This window comes from Convolutriloba macropyga, chromosome 3 (assembly GCF_964194025.1).
Source record: "Convolutriloba macropyga chromosome 3, txConMacr16.3, whole genome shotgun sequence".
Lineage (NCBI taxonomy): Eukaryota > Metazoa > Xenacoelomorpha > Acoela > Convolutidae > Convolutriloba > Convolutriloba macropyga.
In genome coordinates, this window is record NC_134470.1 from 73,722,068 (window position 1) to 73,741,055 (window position 18,988).

General features: G+C 35.4%; 1 protein-coding gene across 3 annotated transcripts in view; it reads right to left on the minus strand.

The window, feature by feature from the left end:
- LOC142336443 (exocyst complex component 1-like) overlaps positions 1 to 18,988 on the minus strand; it is a 58,010-nt gene that overhangs the window by 9,122 nt on the left and 29,900 nt on the right. For 2 of the 3 annotated variants that reach the window (XM_075385281.1, XM_075385280.1), the window contains 8 exons: positions 11,928 to 12,002; positions 11,465 to 11,595; positions 10,871 to 10,999; positions 10,516 to 10,551; positions 10,342 to 10,433; positions 10,187 to 10,267; positions 9,697 to 9,838; positions 4,236 to 4,322 (listed from right to left, as the gene is read on the minus strand). In XM_075385281.1, the coding sequence (XP_075241396.1) occupies positions 4,236 to 4,322; positions 9,697 to 9,838; positions 10,187 to 10,267; positions 10,342 to 10,433; positions 10,516 to 10,551; positions 10,871 to 10,999; positions 11,465 to 11,595; positions 11,928 to 12,002 (773 nt within the window). The remainder of the gene's footprint in view (positions 1 to 4,235; positions 4,323 to 9,696; positions 9,839 to 10,186; positions 10,268 to 10,341; positions 10,434 to 10,515; positions 10,552 to 10,870; positions 11,000 to 11,464; positions 11,596 to 11,927; positions 12,003 to 18,988) is intronic. The other variant, XM_075385283.1, reaches the window with a different exon arrangement.

The window sequence follows — 18,988 nt, forward strand, 5'->3', positions numbered from 1 at the left end:
GAACTATTGGACTTTTTGCATCGTTATTGAATGATGCATAGCCAGATCATGCCGAGTAATCAGCGAAGCATTACAATTTTAAGTACACAATAAGAAACATACCCGGCAGATTGCCGGAAATTAGCCGCCGTTGATTCCCATAACCAATATTGGGATTGAAAGAAGAGAAAAAAACTAAATGAAAAAAACTAAATGAAAAAAACGTCATTTTGGAGTTGAAAGTACTCCTGTTTCGTAGTGAGACGACATAGGGGTTAGTATAAATACCAATAAGCATTAGAGATGATACTCTAAGATGATACAATACCAATAAGAACAAATTTCGAGTAACGCGCATCTAAAATTGGGCTTTATGGGTTTATCCCGTTTCTACTCCTGATTTCGTTTTTTGATACTGCTCTGTTCATTTTTAATTGCTTTGCTGAGCAACTGCTGTCCAACAACACTTTTAGCAGAATGAGAGAAGAGTGAAACCAGCCTAGAGAAGTCAAAAGGTTTCCCGCAAAATGTTGAACAAGCTGTGAACTAAGGTAAAGCAAAAAACTTTATCCGACGAAGAAAAAAATATAGCAGGATAAGATTTGACGTACAAAGACTATGAGTGAATTGGGAAAACCATTTCAAGAAAGTCAGATAAAAAACAAAATCAAAGCCAAAATGCCGCATGAGAAAAAAACCGCTAGCAAGAAAGGGAAATTTGGTTCAAACGAAAAACTAGGCCTCGAAAGGACTATGAATGGATTGGGAAAAGCATTTAAAGAAAAAACCGATCCAAAAAATCCAAAAAAAAAACAGTAAAAATCAAAGTGAAATTGCCGCATGTGAACAAAAAACCACCAGCGAGAACGCGAAACTTTGTTCAAACAACGTTTTCTCACTCTACTTTAAAATTCGAGCGAAAAATTTTAAGCCGCAAAACCCCTCGCTTTTTCGCTTCACTTCCTATTTCGTGACCAAAATCGCTACTCCAATTTAACTTCAAAAGTCATGAAAATGTGTGAACAGATCTGCAAAAAGACAGCGCCCCAAAACAATTCAAATTCTCTGAATTTAAAAAAAATAGGAGCTCCTATAAAAACTGAGAAGCTCAGGCGGCTATTAAAAATGAACAATCCCAGCAGATTGCCCAAAAATAGCCGCCATTTATTCCCATAACCCCGATTGGGACTAAAAGAACGGAACAAAATGAAGAAAACTTTTTCTTAAGTGCAAACTATTTTCATCTCATTTTGTTGTTAGACATACTCCTGTTACTTAAAGAGAGGCTAAAGCGGCAAGTACCAATCAGCATGTAACTTATTAAACCAAACTTCAAGTAGCGGTCATCTAAAACAGGGCTTTACGGGTTTATCCCGTTTCTATTTTTAATTTCCTTTTCGATGACTTCGTTAATTTTAGATTGCTTTGCTTAAGCAACTGCTGTTTAAAAGCATTTTAAGCACAATGCCTGAAGAATGAAACTCACCTGAAGCACTCAAAAACGTTTCAAGCAAAATGTCGAAAACTCCGCAGAATGAGGTAAACCGAAACAAATTTTTATTCGATGAAGTAAAAAGACATAGGAAGAGAAGACCTGAATAACAATCCAAACATTTGACTTCACCTAATGACCTTACAGTTTCACAGCGACATTAAATTAGGAAAGTCAACAAAGGCCCTGACCCTATATGCGCAAAAACGGAAAAAAAATACAAAAACAATGAGCAAATTTCCTTTTCCAAGATATGATTAGAATGAGTACATAACAACCTCGTGCGATTCAATCACGAACAAAGCAAAAATGAGGCAAAACCTGAAAATTAACAAATCTGAAACTTTGAAAACCAATGGCGCTAAACCAAGCGAGCCTCATAACTACAACCCACAACCCATACCGTTTTTTTGTGTAAAAAAGTTTTCTAATTTGGCGTGCAGTTTCAGTTGGATTCTAAACTATACTTAATTCAGCTTCAAAACTGAAAGCTTATAAGCTTATTACCAATTTCAGCCAGCAAACACTATAATGAATTTTGACAACTAATTCTCAATGACTTAATAATTACCGGGCTTTATCGGTTTATCCCGTCTCTTTTTATTTTGATCTTTGACAGTATTCACCACGTTGCGTAATTGAATGCAAGAAAGAATTTAAAATCCACTCAGTTGAAACAGTGATTGAAGTAAGTCATCTTTACTTATGTAAAACCAAAAACGTTATCAAAAGGTAAAAAGGTAAAGCGAATTAAAAAGAAGGAGAGCGCCTAAATAATAGCCGTTGAGAGGCTGACGGCAGCTATTAAAAAGAAATGGTATCTCAGTGAGTGAAAACGTTAGCTTAAAGTTGGGGCTAATTAATGGACAAAAATTACGCCGCATTATAAGGCGAAAAAGATATTATTGCTGTTTTTGAGACTAAGTGAAGACCACAGCAAAAACACTTCAGACCTAAAAAATTAATTTTTATTTTTGGAAAAGCAGGTGTGAAAGTCTGAAAACGATTTCCGTTAAAACTCAACCGACTAATTAGAATAACGTAGTATTCATTAGCAACCGGTGAAATCTGCTATTAATTAGAATAAGTGAAAAAACAGTAATAAGTATATAACAAGAACAATTAAAATTCAAAATGTTTAAACTTTTTGAAAACGAAAAGCGAGCAGATAGAAACAGGACAGAATAATTCTATTGAATTAGGCATCCTTACCACTTACCAATCGATAAGTATTGTCATTAATATCTTAATGTCATTAGTCTCGTCAATCGATGAGCCTGAGAGAAGGCAAAAAATTGAGCAAAAAATTGTAAAACCACAAAAATTCTATAAAATTTCTTGAAATGCAAGTCGAACCATTTAAAATTGAATAAAACATTTCAAACTATCAACCTATGACACCTGTCCATAATGAGATTAAACGATAAGAAAACAAAAAGAACAAATACTCTCAAAACTCAAAAAATCACTAAAAACTTTTGAGAACAAATAGTAGTATCAAAGTATTTAAAACAACTAGCCATAAACTCGAACGCTTAAATAGGTTAATTTATACGTCATTATCTACGAATGATACTGTCATCATTGATACTAGGTGATCAGACAAGATAGATTACATTAAAAAAGGGGGCAAAAATCAAACTTTCAATAATATTTATTGCCAACAAATAGTGTCAAAGTAAAAAGCATTAGCTTCCTGTCAATGAGTTCAATCAATTGCTAATATACTCCATTAGAAAACCAATGTATTAAATTAATAGCACTCAAGAGAAAAAAACACTGAAGAGAGCAGTCAGATTGAAGCACGTGAAAAAACATTGCTTTGAAAAACCTGCAATTTGTTAAAATAACAATTTCTTACTCCACTTTGAAGTTACTTGAGAATCACGCTTCAAACCTACTCGCTGCATTGCTCCCTTCTGCTTCAGCTTAACTAAAATCACCCCTCCAATTTGACTTCTCGTTGCGGTGAAAATCCGAAAAAAGTGTGAACAGATCTTACAATATAATATACCAATACTATCCAAATACTTCGGGTTGTAAAAAAGGAGCGCAATATTAGCCCGCTGAGAAGCTGAGGGTGGCTATTGAACAAAACCGACAAGCGTCCCGCGAATTGCTCTCCAACGACCGTCAAGCGGCTGGCTTTGGTAGTAGGTAGCTGGGGCTTAAGGATGCTGGAATTGAGCATTGGGGGGGGGGGGTGTGAGGGTGCAGTGGGGGTCAAGCGATAGGTAGAGGGAAGGGCTGTGGGAAAGCTGGAATAGAGGGTATCCAAATCACCAGTTTGGAATAGGGTGGACGGGGGTGTCGGGGTGACTGAAGACGGTGAAACTTTTAAGACTAAGAACCTCCCTTCACACCCAGAAATTGTCTCTTCAAAAACAGATTCGGCGAATCGCATGCTTAGACACTAGTACGGCGTAAGGCTCTAAGACAGCTCCTCCACGCGCCCTCCGAGCGCTACCGATTTATCCCGTTTTTGAGGACGAAAAGTCAAATGGGTCAAACAAAATATCGGTCAAAAGGAAAATCGCATTAAAAAGACCACAGAACAAACATAATTCCTATGTGTTCAATGACCTTCAGCTTCTGGTAACAAAAAAATCAAAAGATGCTCCACAGGAAAAGTGTGTTATCTAGCATTATAAGGTGAATACCGTGCTTTAGTTCGTATTTTAAAAAAGACACCCGGATAAATAGGTCTTCGACCCTGTTAATGAAGGCAGTTCCAAATCAGAAACTCTATTTGATTGAGACTTACGACAAGCTGTGAGACGAATGTGAGGGTTCCAGTCTTCTTAGGCCTCGTCAGCTTACTTTCGTTCACTATCTTCTGCTCCATGCTCTTCTGCAAACAAAATAGTAACATATTAGAGGGTTATTTTCGCGTTCTCTTCTAAGAGAATTTGTCCGAGACATACAAAATTACAGATTGGTAACAAATACTAAATACATCGGATTCAGAAGTCTCACATGGATCTCTGCATGACGAGAGAATTTTCTCACATTCGTATTAGACTTCATATTCTCACTCAATTTTGCTAACAATAAAAGGCAACAATTTATCTGAGCCAGACCACTAATTTCGAGGTTTTCTCTCAAAAGGTCATGCACATATTTTGTTTAAAATTTCTCGACAGAATGTGTGCATGACCTTTTGAGAGAAAACCTTTAACATTTCTACAAAGTGTAAGCTATTTTGTGCTAAAAATTAAGCAAACTTCTTAAAAAAACTTGTATGCAAGCTTCTTGAAAAATAGCCACCAATTGACGCATATTGGGATTAAAACAGAAAAAGAAAAAAAAATAAGAGATTTTGACAGTTTTTCTGAGTGTCAAAGTTATGGTTACAAAATTTTGAAATTACATTTTACAGATTTAAAAAATCTCGGAAGCCAAAAAACATAGAAAATAAACCCACAGCTCTTGAATACAACAACTGAACCCAGAATTCCAATTCCACAAAGCAGACAGATTGTACAGATTTCTTTTATAGGACACAGTTACTCAATTTTTCCACATTTGATCCTAATATGCCTTATAAAAGCAAAATTTGGGTAAAATAAGTTTTAAAAAAATCCTTTGCCAATTCGAGCGCAGCCTCGCAAGCAGGGGCCCTCGGCACTGAGCTATTATTTCGTAGGCTTCCCAGAATTATAATCAAAAATATACTTTAACATAATAAAATGTGGACAAGGCAAATATTTTGGACCTGATTTTGTTGAAAATCGTAGGAAAAAATGAAATTTTCTGAGTTTCAGAAGAACCACAAGATTGGAAAACCTCCATTTTTGAATGGCTTAATCACTTATTCCTAACTAGCAGATCCGCAAAAGCTTTGCAAGTAATCTTCATTTGGTAGTCAAAAAATCGATCTCAAAGCCATAGACACCATTAAAAACATAGCTTCCAGACAACAACATAGCCGACAAATTGCCGGACAATAGACACCGCTGACCCATTTCTTTTGATTTTGCTCTTTGACCGTATTCACTATATTACGTAATTCAACACTTGAAAGAATTTAAAATTCATTTAATTGAAACAGTGAGTGAAGTAAGTCAAAAGTCGGAGCGTGAATATCGTGACTTATTTAAAAACGCATAACGTTTTCCGAAAGGTAAACCAAATTTAAAACAAGACAGCGCCTAATTAATAGACGTTCTGAGGCTGACGACGGCTATTAACAACTTTTTTGACCAAGTAAAAGAAAAACTTAGCAAAAAAAAGAAAAACAAATTTAGAGGAAGTAAATGAACAGGAAACAGACATACAATAGGAAACAGTGTGAAAGAAACGAGATCAGGAAGACAGGAAAGAAAAGACGAGAACAACAGAAAGTAACGAAAAAAGAAAGTAAGACAGACAGAAAGAATTAATTGCGTTTTACAGCAGATTTGTATAAGCTATAAAAATGGCGCTACGATAATAGATGGGAAAACAACTCCAAAAGGAAAACTTTCGACAATAAATCACAAACGTTCTCTTCTTACTAGTTCACGTTGACAATTTGTTTACTCCAGATAACAAGAAAGAAAGATGGTGAACAAAGAGACGTGAATGGACACAATACGTGACAGGAAAAAAGACGAAGAAAACAAAAACCGAAAAAAGAAGACAAAAAGCAGAAAAGAAGATATACGAAAGGAAAGAATGCAAGAATGAACGAAAGAGGCAAAAGAACGAAGAAGAAGCGAGATATGAAAACAAACAAAAATGCACAAAAGATAAAGATGAAGAAAGTAGGGGGAACACATGAGAAGCCTGGGAACAAGTGAATGAAAGAAAGAAGGAAAGAACATGAAAGAAAAAAATGAAAGGAAAACGAATAAGAACAAAAGAACACAAAAAGAAAAAGGAAAACAAAAAGAAAAAAAGAAATAAAGAAAAAGAAGGAAATAGATATTAAACAGAAAAAGGTAAAAAAAAATGAAATACGTGAAAAGAAAGGCAGAAGAGGCCAGTAGGAAAAGAAAATAAAAGAAAAAGAGCGAGAAAAACGTAAACAAAAAATGTGAAGGACAGCAAAAGACAAAAGTGAAAGACAGAAAGAACAATAAGGAAAGAAAGGAATCGGAAGCGAGAATGAAAGAAAGAAAGAAAGAAAGAAAAAGAAAGAGAGAAAGAAAGAAAGAAAGAAAGAAAGAAAGAAAGAAAGAGAGAAAGTAAGAATGAAGGAAAGAAAGACAACGAGAAACAGAAAACAGTGGGAATGAGTAAAGGGAAAAACGAAAAGAAAAAGGAAAAAAAATGAAAGAGAGAGAGAGAGAGGGAGAGAGAGAGAGAGAGAGAGAAAAGGAGACCACCTAAACAATAGCCGTCGAGAGACTGACGGCGGCTATTAATGAGTTTAAATTGCTGAAACGAGTTTAATAACCAATAGCGGACGCCGGGTGACACTATGAAAAACTGAATGAGAAGGTTGAGTCCGCAAAAATTTACAAAAAAAGTTTTGATTTCTTTAAAACTAATCGAAAACCAACCAAAAACGCAGCAATATTTTTACTCATATACTAACACTGTAAATGCAATCCTAATGAAGTTCAGCTCAGATCTCATCAATTTCCCTGAAAAATCTTGAAGAGAAACAAGTCAGGTTTCAACGTTTTGAGAAAAATTGAAGGAATAGCATGTAACGTTTAACCTCTGTTCAAAATTTGAATTTTGAAAGAAAAACGTCAGAAGAAATGATTCCAAACACCTAGTGGGAGCTCGAACCAATTGCAGCCTGCTTCTGTCGGGGGCGTAACTAGATTCACTAAGGGGGCTTCAAATGACGTCAGAATATTACAGAATATTATTTATCACTATAATCACTAACATTATCGGCAGATTGCTGGAATAGCTGCGAAAGAATAGACTTATGTGCCGTATAAAAAAGATAGAAACAGATACAGATCTAAGTTGAAAAAAATTGACGCCGCTAAAAAACATCGGTAAATCAATAAAGCTGGTTAAAATCAATTCCGCAGAAGCCATATTACAGACCTTTATTCTGCAGACCTTTATTACACATATGAGTTCCTTTGACCTTAATTTAATTCAAATTAAACTTAAGTTTTAAAGTGCAAAAGTCATTTTATTGAGTGAGATAAATCACATATGATCAAAACCTAATCACGCAAAAAACTTTTGCTAGAGATGAGTGAGAAATGAAGTCACGCACGCAAAAGCCGTTAGTGAGAGGAAGAAGTAATTCAGAAAATTTGACTTATTCAGCTTTGATGTAAAAGCTGAATAAGTCTGAAGCTGAACAGAAGTACAACGAAAAAGAGCGTCAGACAAAACATAGCCCGAAAAATTCCGGAAAAGACTCAAAGTGGAAAAGTAACCCCTCACATACCATAAGCAGATTCTACGTAATTATATTAAGCACTCTAAAAACATCAGGAAAAATATCACGAGAAAACTAACTGACAAATCTGATACACCATCTGATAAAATTCAACTTTAGATGCGACTTCAAAAAAACCATTGTTAAAAAACCTTGTAAGACAGGTAGGTTACACCAAAATATTAGCAGTTGACAGACATCCTCATCAAATGGGTTCATAAAGAGAACCTCGAAGAAAGAATATAATGACGGACAACACCGAAAAGTAATATTATCTAAAAAAAATCTCTGCAAATGTCAAACGCAATTTCCGAACCATTGACAATCATTGGTCGGCGCAAACTTTGTCTGCTAAATCACTCATTCATCCAATACGAAGGAGAGAAATATCAAGACTATTGGAAACTTCTAAGAACAAAAAAAACCTAATAGAAATTTGTGTAAATTATTTTCGTGAAAGTGGCTAGACTTGAAATGTCTAGACTCGAAGACCACAAATAGCAAACAAACTGGGCAAACAGTTGCTCTAGTTTTAGTGTAATATATGCTTCAAATATTCAAAAATGCTTCCTAACACTACTACTTGTTTAGATAATTATGAAAAACACAATTGATTGAAAGAATTGGAGTCTGCTAAAAAAAACTGCTTTGTAAAGGCCGCGCGTTATCATAAAAGTTCGATCGCTTTTTGATTTTTTCTCTTTTCTCTGAAAAAATGATAAAAACAAAAGACTCTCTCTCTCTCTACTCTCTGCTTTTCGATTCATCCAGCCGTTTAACCTAGACACTTGTTTTTCCACATAACGCGTTGAGTTTTTACATCCTGATATAAATAAACTAAACCATCGATCAAAAAATACGTATTTATTTAGCAAAACTTCCAATATTAAACGTCAAAAAACAAAGAGTTTTTAATAACGCCAGATTAACACACTTGCTGTGCACAGAGAGAATTTTCCTACAAAAAAATTGCAGAAAATTACATAACAAAGCATTATCGATCCAAAACCATTTCTAAAAAAATCAAATTGTGAATAAAAAACTGAGCCAAATGAACAAAAAACGTCGCAAAACGGTTATCTATATGCGCCGTTCTATCAAAAACATTTTTGAAAGTCAAAGAGTCATTCACTGCACGCAGCGCACGATCAAAAAACGTCTCTACTTCTCTCACTGAGCAAAAAATTTGCTCAACAAGACAGCCTTTCTCACTTTTGCTTTTAGGTCAAAATGCCGCATTAACGAGCCAACCTCCTGTAAAAAACAAAAGAGCAATAGAAAAACAATACTCCTCTTCGAGTCATAAAAACCAAGAGCACCGCAATATAGCTCCACTCAGCTTACAGCTTCTCAGCAATAAAAAATTACACCAATTTCGGCACAAATTTCATTTGACTTTTATTAGTTAACTGTAGCCACTCGACTTCAGCTGCTGACGAATGAGAGAGAAGTTTAGATCACGCAAAACGAAAAAGCCAAGGGTGTAAAAGTCAGTAGAAAATCAGAACAGTCGAGCGAAAAAATTGCATATTGAAAGAATAATTACAATAATTGTTTCAAATTACAGAATTTACAATAATTGCTTCAAACTTAGTTGCATCCAAGCAATTAAAAACGAGCAAACTGATCGAAGGGTAGTCCAAGATGTCCAAACATAAATGTGGTAGCATCAAACGCTACTACAAGCTTTGCGTGGAACCAACAATGACACTGGGTTTGCGCAAAAACGAAGAGATCTATAAAACCTCAATATTTGCATTTATATGCATTTAAAACGAAAAGTCTATTTTAAAAAGAAAAATTGGGCAAAAATTTGAAACCAAAGGCCAAGATACACCGATGAACGCTCTCCTTGAGGGTACTTTTGGAACGAGGAGAAAGCACTCACAAAGTACATGTTGAAGTTGAACTCGCTTGTGTTGAGAAGGGCGTCGATGACAATCTCAGCAAACATAGGCTCATTGAGCTCACTCGCACTACCGTATAAGTGCCTTCTGTTGATGAGCTCAGTGTGCAAATAGAGGATGTTTCTGTCAACACAATTTTTTTTTAATAATAATTGAAAACGATCATAAACTGACAATTACAGTGAATTAAAAGTAGCTAGAACTTGAGAACCAAACTAGTTATCAATATTTGATTTACAAAAAACTAAAAGCAGTCAAGCACATCACATCACCTCAGTTAAGAAGTAGCAAAACACCAAACAGCCTAAACTAATTAAATTTCCCGAATTACTAACAGGACCCGAGCCAACCATATCCAAAACCTCCCTCTAGCGAGCTAACTGGCAAACCATGACCTATTGTTTCCTATTCGTTTGATCTTTGCATAGAAACTGATGTGATTGTAACGTGTTGTAACCGATCTCGACTAACACAGGATTTTTCATGTAACATTCCTGGATGATGGCCTGAATCCCCTCCACACAGCATTTGAACAATTTCTTGAGCATATGCCTAAATTCAAATTAATCATTACAAGTCATTACTCAATGCTGCAGTTCTATTAATAGCCAAAATGTTTCCCTTACTTTCTGAGGTTGTACTTGGTGGAATTAGAAGAGGAGGTCTGCGCAAAACTGGAGTTGAGGGATCCTGTACCATCAAATGAGACATCATGAGCCTGAAAGACGAGGTAGATTTTTCCTCGACATTATTAAACCCGAATACGGTTGTAGATCTCCATAAACGTTCTCAAAACTTACCGAACTGCTGTCGTCATCCTCACCAGCTCTTGAGATCTAAACATTCTGGCAATTTATTGACCAGAAAAGTTAAATTGAAACAAATCAACCATCCGTAGTAACAGAAATATCACCTGTTGCTATAATCAAATGCCAGTTTATCGCATCCGGTGGCAACGCTGGAAAACTTCAAGGCGGTGCCTTATGACCACTTGAAAAAAGTAGGTAAATGCCTGGACTCCTGGAATTTTGAAGTATGGATGATATAACTTTGGTTATAATAGAAGACAAAATTTGAAACTTGTAGCTATCCTATACACGTTTTAAAAGATATTTAAAATACTATAGGGTTCATTAATGAGGAGATTTAACTTACACTGTCACTGTGCTTTTCAGTGTTCGCAGCTCCCGGAGGCACAAGCTCCGATAATCCAAAAAAGGAGGCAAGGAACTCTCCCTCAGAACAGTACACTACAAACACCTCGTCCAATATTAACCTGAACACCTACAAACAAAGACATTATTTCTATGTGCAACATGAAATGTTGGCAATGCAGATAAGCTTATATTAATGTTTGCCTATTTGTGAAAAATGGGATCTATTCTGTTTTGTCCCTACCCCCTCTCCCTCCCACTATGTGGGTACATATCCTTCACACCCCCAGGCGGACGTGCAATTTTTACATAGTAACGTGCTATATATCATACAATTTTTAACTGGAAGGTAAAATAATAGCCGTTTGAGAGGCTGACGGCGGCTATTAACAACACTGAGTGCGGCCAGAATAGAATAGATCCAAAAAATGTTTGCTTTTCGATGTTTAGCACAGGCTATACGCGAAGCTAATCTGTCCGACTCTATCGAGAAAAAGATACCCTTGGATCCGACATCTACTGGACAAACACTAATGTTAGTTCACATCATACGATTGTAAAACGAGAGAACACGTCTATTGAGAGTCTAACTAACATCAATAACATGGGAACCAATTTGGGACAAGTCCACTGGCCCTGTTGACTTCTTGGCGGATTTTGGATTGAGAGTGGCTGCACCAGCCATCGTCACATCTGTCACGGACTGGGCCAAGTTGGACATAGAACCTACACACAAAAATTAGCAGTCCGATTCCATTCGTCATAAATTAATCAGATCGAAATGATAGTCAATTAGTGGTACAGATTGTAATGAGATAATTTCAGGAATAGACTATCGATACAAACCGGAAAATCAATATTGAAAATGTAATTGTATTCAATGTGAGAATTGATGTTGATTCAGAGTTCTCTTTACAGTATACGGTGTTTCGATGTTGACACGGAGCATATGCAAAAATAACTTATCTACAACGATTGTTAATAAAAACAACTTTTGGTCAACAGCTGCTGCGGAAATTCGTGAAAACATCAAAATGACGCGGTTTAAGGAAACGTACCAAACATGTGGTTCACTTGAAGCCCAAAGTCAAGGCCCAAAAAGGAACCCGAATAGGGAGCAGTCAAATAAAACGCTAAAACAAATTACTTCAACATACACACACTCTTTACTTTAGGTACACCATTATTGCTCAAGGGTAGAGACAATAGCAAGTTTAATCAAGTTCGGAAATGAGCAATGTTTGATCTAAAAATAGGTTAAGTATAATCTTCATACTATGAAGGACATTATACACAAGTACACGGCGTCCATCAATGTTAATAGCCCGATTTAGAATTGTTGGCGGATCCGGTACCGCAGTCTACAGACCAAGGCGCTTTACACAACCTGATCATTCTAACCTCAATAATAAACTGCAATCAAAAATGACCCAGCTAAGCAATGAGGTACCAACAACCTGAATTTACACAGGAAATGAAAAATATGCGCAATAAAAATATGCTCTTTGATGTATCTAAACATCATTATGACTCAAAGCACAGACAAATAATAACATGAAGATTAACCACTTGTGCAATATTCGCTATAATAGGCAATCAAAGTTTCATACTACAACCGGACATTATACGAAAGGGTAGAAGGTGCCTATCGAGAGTATTCTGAAGAATGTGTTAACAACTGTCGGTGGATCCGGTACCACAGTCTACAGACCAAAGCGCTTTACACAACCTCAATAATCTAACCTCAATAATAAACTGCATCGCAAAAGACCCAGCTAAGCAATGAGGTAGGATATGAACAACTCGATTTTACAACAAAGAAATACCAAATAGCTGTTTTTCGATCGAATTGTCAAAATCTTTTTTGCTTTAATACCTGCTGTTATGGCTCCAAGGCACAAACAATTAACACAACTGACTAACACCGGGAGAATTTCCCTCAAACGATCGGCAAGCGGTTGGCTTCGGTAATGCCCAGCTGGGTCTCAGAGATGCAAGCATTAAGATGAGGGTCAACTGATTGGGAGTGGAGTTGGGTTGGGGGACTGAACGAGAAGGGGCTCCAAACGGAGGTATGGACTGCGAGTTGAGTGGGGCGAGGTGGGGTGAGTGGGGAGGGCGGGGTGATTGAGTGGGGGTAAAACTCTCAAGATTAAGAACCGCCCTTCACACCATGAAATTATTGCCTCAAAAGTTTTAGTGAAACGCATTCTTAGAGACTGAATAGGCGTAATGCTCTTTGAGAAATTAATGCCCTCCGAGCGTTAACTGTTTATCTCGTTTTTATGAACTCGCACAGGACTAATATAAATGCTACAAATTTTGTCTGAGAGCAGTTAAGAAGAACACTAACCGAGATTCCAATAATCACTCCATCGATGGGGAATTGGAAAATTCATTCGATAATTGTACATTAGACGAAAAGGTTAGCAACATCCATGAAATTTTATGATGAAAGACTTACATTTGTTTGCGGTACTTTAGTCTACAGACCGGTACCTCCGTCTACAGACCTTTTTCATGTAGTCTCCGTGAGAGACTGTATCCAAAAAGACTCAGCAAAGCAATAAGGAAACAACAATTCAATTTTACATAGGAAAATGTCAAAAAACGAACATGCTCTTTATTTTCAGTTCATATCAGCATGACAGTAACACACTGACAATAACAAGAGGATTAATCAAGTGTCCAATATCGCTCCAACAAAAGTCAAGGGTAAGTTTCATCCTATAATTGTACATTATACGAAAGGTTAGGTGACGTCGAAACATTTTTTAAGAAGCCCAATTTAATTATGTTGGCGGATCCGGTACCGCAGTCTACAGACCGAGGCGCTTTATACAGCCTTATTGTTTTACCCTCAATAATAAACTAAATCAAAAAGGACCCAGCTAAGCAATGAGGTAGCATCCACTCAATTTAACACGGTTAAATGCCAAATAACACGCTTTTCGCTTTAAGGACGCATGGTTATGTCTTAAAGCCACAAACAATAACACGAAGATAAATCAAGTGTCCGGATAACCAATCGGAGAACTCATACTATAACTGACATCATACGAAAATGAAGACGCGTACATAAGAAGTAGAGCAAAAAAACGATTAAATTAATGACGGATACGGTACCACAATCTACGGAGCAAAGCGCTTTATACAGCCTTATTGTTTTAACCTAAATAAGAAACTGTATCGAGAAAGACCCAGCTAAGCACTAAGGTAGCATCAATTCAAGTTGAAAATGTCGAGCAGACGGCGACAGCAATGCGTTGATGTTGGATAGCACTGTCAGGGTAAACTTTTACACTTATGAACAAATTTACACATAATAACGACTAAAAAAGTTTGCAAAAACGACCCGCCGGTCTCTCTCTCTCTCTATCCCGAAAATACAAACGTGCCGAGAGATAAATGTAATCACATTATCCTCAACAGAATATACCTACCAAAGACAAATTAAACAAATCGGAAATGAAAATCTGAATTTTACATTGATAATAAAATGCTGGCATATTCTTAACTTTTAAAGCTGAGTAGAGTCTGAAGCAGCCGGCAGATGCATGCCAGCGGCTGATTTTCTTATAGAAACGATAGAACATCCTGGATTAGACGGTTTCCAAAGTTGAAACAAGAAGCAAACAACTACAATAACTTCCTCCAACATTGTTCGAGAGCACATAATAAACTAAAGTTACACTCCTCATCAACCTATCCTGTTTATTTTATGTTCATCTAAATTGCTGATTGATCTCTATAATTTTGCAGAAGTTATGCACAATGCTGAAAAAAGTGGATCAAAAACGTCTAAAAAGTTTTGTATTAGAAGTCTCAGAAGAGTGAAACATAGCTGGCAGATTACCAGATAATGGTTGCCATAGATTCTGCAGTCTTAAGAAGATTACAAAAAAAACAGACCGAAAAGAAATTTATTGATTGCTCAAATCTTTCATATTTTGATTAAGAAAATAATAACTTATTGCTCTTCCTATTAGCTGCTAACCTTCAATAAGAGTGATATACACTCAGTTGGCTTAATCCCATTGAAGTAAGAACAATTCAATTTGAAAGAGCAAAGTCATTTCTGAGAAAAGTAAGTCGCGTGTGACCAAAAACTGAATCGCACGAATGAACAAAACTCAGCGGGACAAGGCTGAAACATAGCTAAATTATAATCCGATAAATTGAACAAACAGAACTTAACTAACAACAATTATAATACAAAAATAACTTCTTAAAAATCAAGCATTTGACCCTTTGTACATAAAAGTGAGTAAAATTGGAAACAAACACAACATACGTATTGTTGAAAACTAGTTGAGTCAAAACTATCAAAACCAAAAGGAACAGGTAACGCGACCAGTCAGACTACAAGGCGCAACCAGTCAGACTACAAGGCTACCGAAGGCTTACACAGAATAAAGAGACAACTATCGTTTTCAAGTCCAAAAAAACCAAGAAAAAATTACCAACATACAAACCCAAAAACGAGAATCCTGTCAAAAGTGGAAATGATTTTTTTCAAAAAAGGGCACCGAAATCAGCAAAAAAACCTATTCATTTACATAATATCAAGTCTTTGAAGACATAATATTTAACATTCAGATAGCAAATAAAACCTTTTGATTAAGATAACAACTAATAAAAAACTTTTGAAAAAGCAAAAGAAGGCTAGCCAAACGTTACCAAATAAATGGATTGAATTTTACCGCATATGAGGCTGTTGAGACCTGTCATCAGCGATAACAAGTGACAAAAAGAGAACAAATACGGTTGAAACTTATACATTGAATTAAATTTCATTAAAACAAATATTGTCCTAGTCCCAAAAAGAAAAGATTTCGATTGAGTTAAGTAGATTCACTTACTCCTCATCAGAAAGCCAACTGGATCTGCGCTTAATGAGAATGAATACCATGACAACAAAAATGGCAAAACACAAAATCAGTAATATATTATGAAAACAGTTTAAAACCTTAAAGTCATAAAAACCATTAGCTGTCGAAAAAAACTTCAAAAAGGTTCAGTTATTTCTAATTAGTACATTTCTAATCACATTTCAACAAAAAATGTGATACGAAAACCATATAGAGTTAAAGTCAATAGAAAACAATCAAATTAAAATTGAGCGTATAATAGCATTACCTATATGAACCATTAATAGTCCTTCGTACCATTAATGGAGAAATAACACTCGTGGAGAAAACAGAAGTCAAATTGCCGCACATGAAAAAAGACTCAAATATCGAGCACTTGCTCAAATATCAAATTTTCAAAGCAGTTTCAAAACATTTCATGCACTTAAATTACCCACATTTTCACTCCCCTAAATACTATAGCGTGAATACAAAAGCAAAAATCAAAATATGTGCGCACAACTTAAAAAAAGACAGCACAAATACAGACTAAATTCTTTGTATTGTAATAAAATCCAATCAACTAGGATTGAAAAATGACGTCACGCAAAAAATTCGGTCAAAGTTGAGGAAAGAATGAACAAAAAGCAGATTTTAAGTGATCGTGACGTCTCATGCTCGTAACAAAAACCTTGACGAAATGAAAACATATCCGTCAAGTCCCGAACTACAATTCAAATCATTTTCATTGACTAATAAATCAGACCTAGCCACGACCTAGCCACGACCTACGAGTTTCTATTTGGCAAAAGTATTCAAAAATAGCCTAAGAAAACAAAAAACGCCGAAAAACCTCGCAATTAGATTAAAACTCATATTAATTACCAAAAAATTGAAAAGACTATAAATATTGAAATAGTGATATAGCCCAGTCAAATCTCTCGGCCGAAAAAAAATTCAGATCAAAGAAAACAAAAAGCCGCACATAAAAGATCTTGCTCATGTACAGAAAATTTTGTTCACACTTCTTTTTCGCCATCACCAAACCAGAGGTATGAACAAGATCACTCTTTTCACTCCACTGTTCAATTTTTTTAACACTCACGCATTTCCTGTTTTTCCTTCTTCAAATTCTCTTCTTCTCCTCTTCGAGTCGTAAAAATGCAGCATCACAATATCATTCAAATTCTTTGAAACGAAAAACAAGAGATGGACAATAATAGATCCAATCAGCTACCGCAATTGCAGCTATTGAAAACGTGAGCAAAAAAATGTGTACGAAAAAAAACAAGACCAGAAAAATCCTAAAATATTGACCACGAACTTGAATAGTACGAAGTTTAAGTTCCTATCACATTCATATAAAACATGTAACAAACAGATATTTTTAAACTTCTATATAAGGTAAGACCTACCTTTTTCAATTCATTACAACTGGAAAGAATGGTGAAAAAGGTTATTCGGTATATGAAGTGAGATACAAACGCGCTCATAACAGTGTCAACCAAAACTTCAATTTATAGCGTTCAGTACGCTGTTCTGAACTGCGCACCTGGCGGAGTCACAGCAGAAAAATGTTCATACACAGTAGGTCTCAAATTCGTCTCATGTATGCCTCTCTGTTCAGATTCACTCAAAACGTTTAAAACTGATATCTTACGAAATGCCCAAACAGATGAAACTTGGAGTTCGTTGATCTATATTCTCGCCTCATCAGATAAAAAAAGAAGAACATTGTTAATTTCCTCTGATACACATCAGAATAAAATGCAAATGGTAAAAGAGGCAATGTAAAGTTAAGAATATAACATTACGTAAAATTATAAAACCATTATATTACTTAACTAAAAATTTGACCTTACATTGGTAAAAAATGGCCCAAAATGCGAGCATAAAATGTTCTCACAATTTTAAATAAACATCATGAACATTAAAAATAAAAAATTAAAATCTAATGCTCTCAATATTATCTTTCATATCAGTTACTTCTGGGTCCTTCAAAAATTCTTTCCAAAAATATTCTTCCAGTTCTTTTTTTAAGGAAGCTTTCGATGCTGTTTTCAGTCTAATATTAGAAGTCAGACTATTACAAATTGGAATTGCTTGTGCATTAAAAGAATCAGAGAAACTTATTGTTCTTTCTTATATCGAACGTTAATTTTTTGACCTGTGATATTGTTTTATTCTCATGGTAGAGAGAGGCTCAATTTTATATGCTGGAAAATCGTTGCTCAGTAAGCAAAATAAATATTTGGAGCAATGATATTTCAAGAGAAAAGGGAATGGTAATATTTTGTTGCGAAGTTTGAGATCTGTGGACCAATCGTATTTTCTCCTATTAAAAACAGTTTTTATTCCCAAATTCATTTGTTTTTCTAAAATTGTGAGTAATGACTTCAGCAATCCTATCAAAATTAAAGCGCAATAAAGTAGATGAATTATTACTATTGCATTAAGTAGCAAAATTTTCGTTCTCTGGTAAATTTTTACTAAGTGCATTCAAAACTTTTAATCAACAAGCCATTCTCCGAAGAATCTTTTTCACTTCTTCATCAAACTTCAGTTTGCCATCAATAATAACGCCAAGATACTTAACACTATTTTATTCTGCTATTTTTTCATTGTCGACATTCAGAACAGTATTTGTTAACCTCTTCCTGGTGCTGAACACAATATATTCCGTTTTTTGTTCACCACTAACTGGGACTTTGCAAAAAATCGATAGTTCGTGAGATGTATGTTCAAGTTTTGTTTTTAACGATATTTCATCAGTATCGGATGAAAAAGAAAGTGTAGTCTGCATACTAGACGACCGTGCAATTCTTTTCTACAATCTTTGCTAAAAAGTTGACGTAAATGTGAAATAATAGAGGTCCTAAAATAGTACCTCGTGGAACTCATCTTTTCAAATTTATCCAATCTGATTCAATTCCATTTAGAACAACTCTTTGCGTTCTTTCAATCAAATAATTATCTATCAAATTGGAAGCATGTTCATCGAAACCTATGTTTTCAATTCTCCGTAACAGTATTTTGGGATTTATAGAATCAAAAGCCTTTGAAAAATCTAAAAACGCCCCTTAACATTTTTTTCTTGTTGAGTTCTAATCTTATTTCTTCTGTCGATTTCAGAATAGCATCAATTGTTGAAATTTGTTTTCTATAACCAAATTGACTAATAGACAATAATTGCCCTCCTTCTAGGAAAATTGTGATTTGTGAACTGAACGCATTTTCAAAAATTTTTGACCAAGCAGAAATGATAGAAA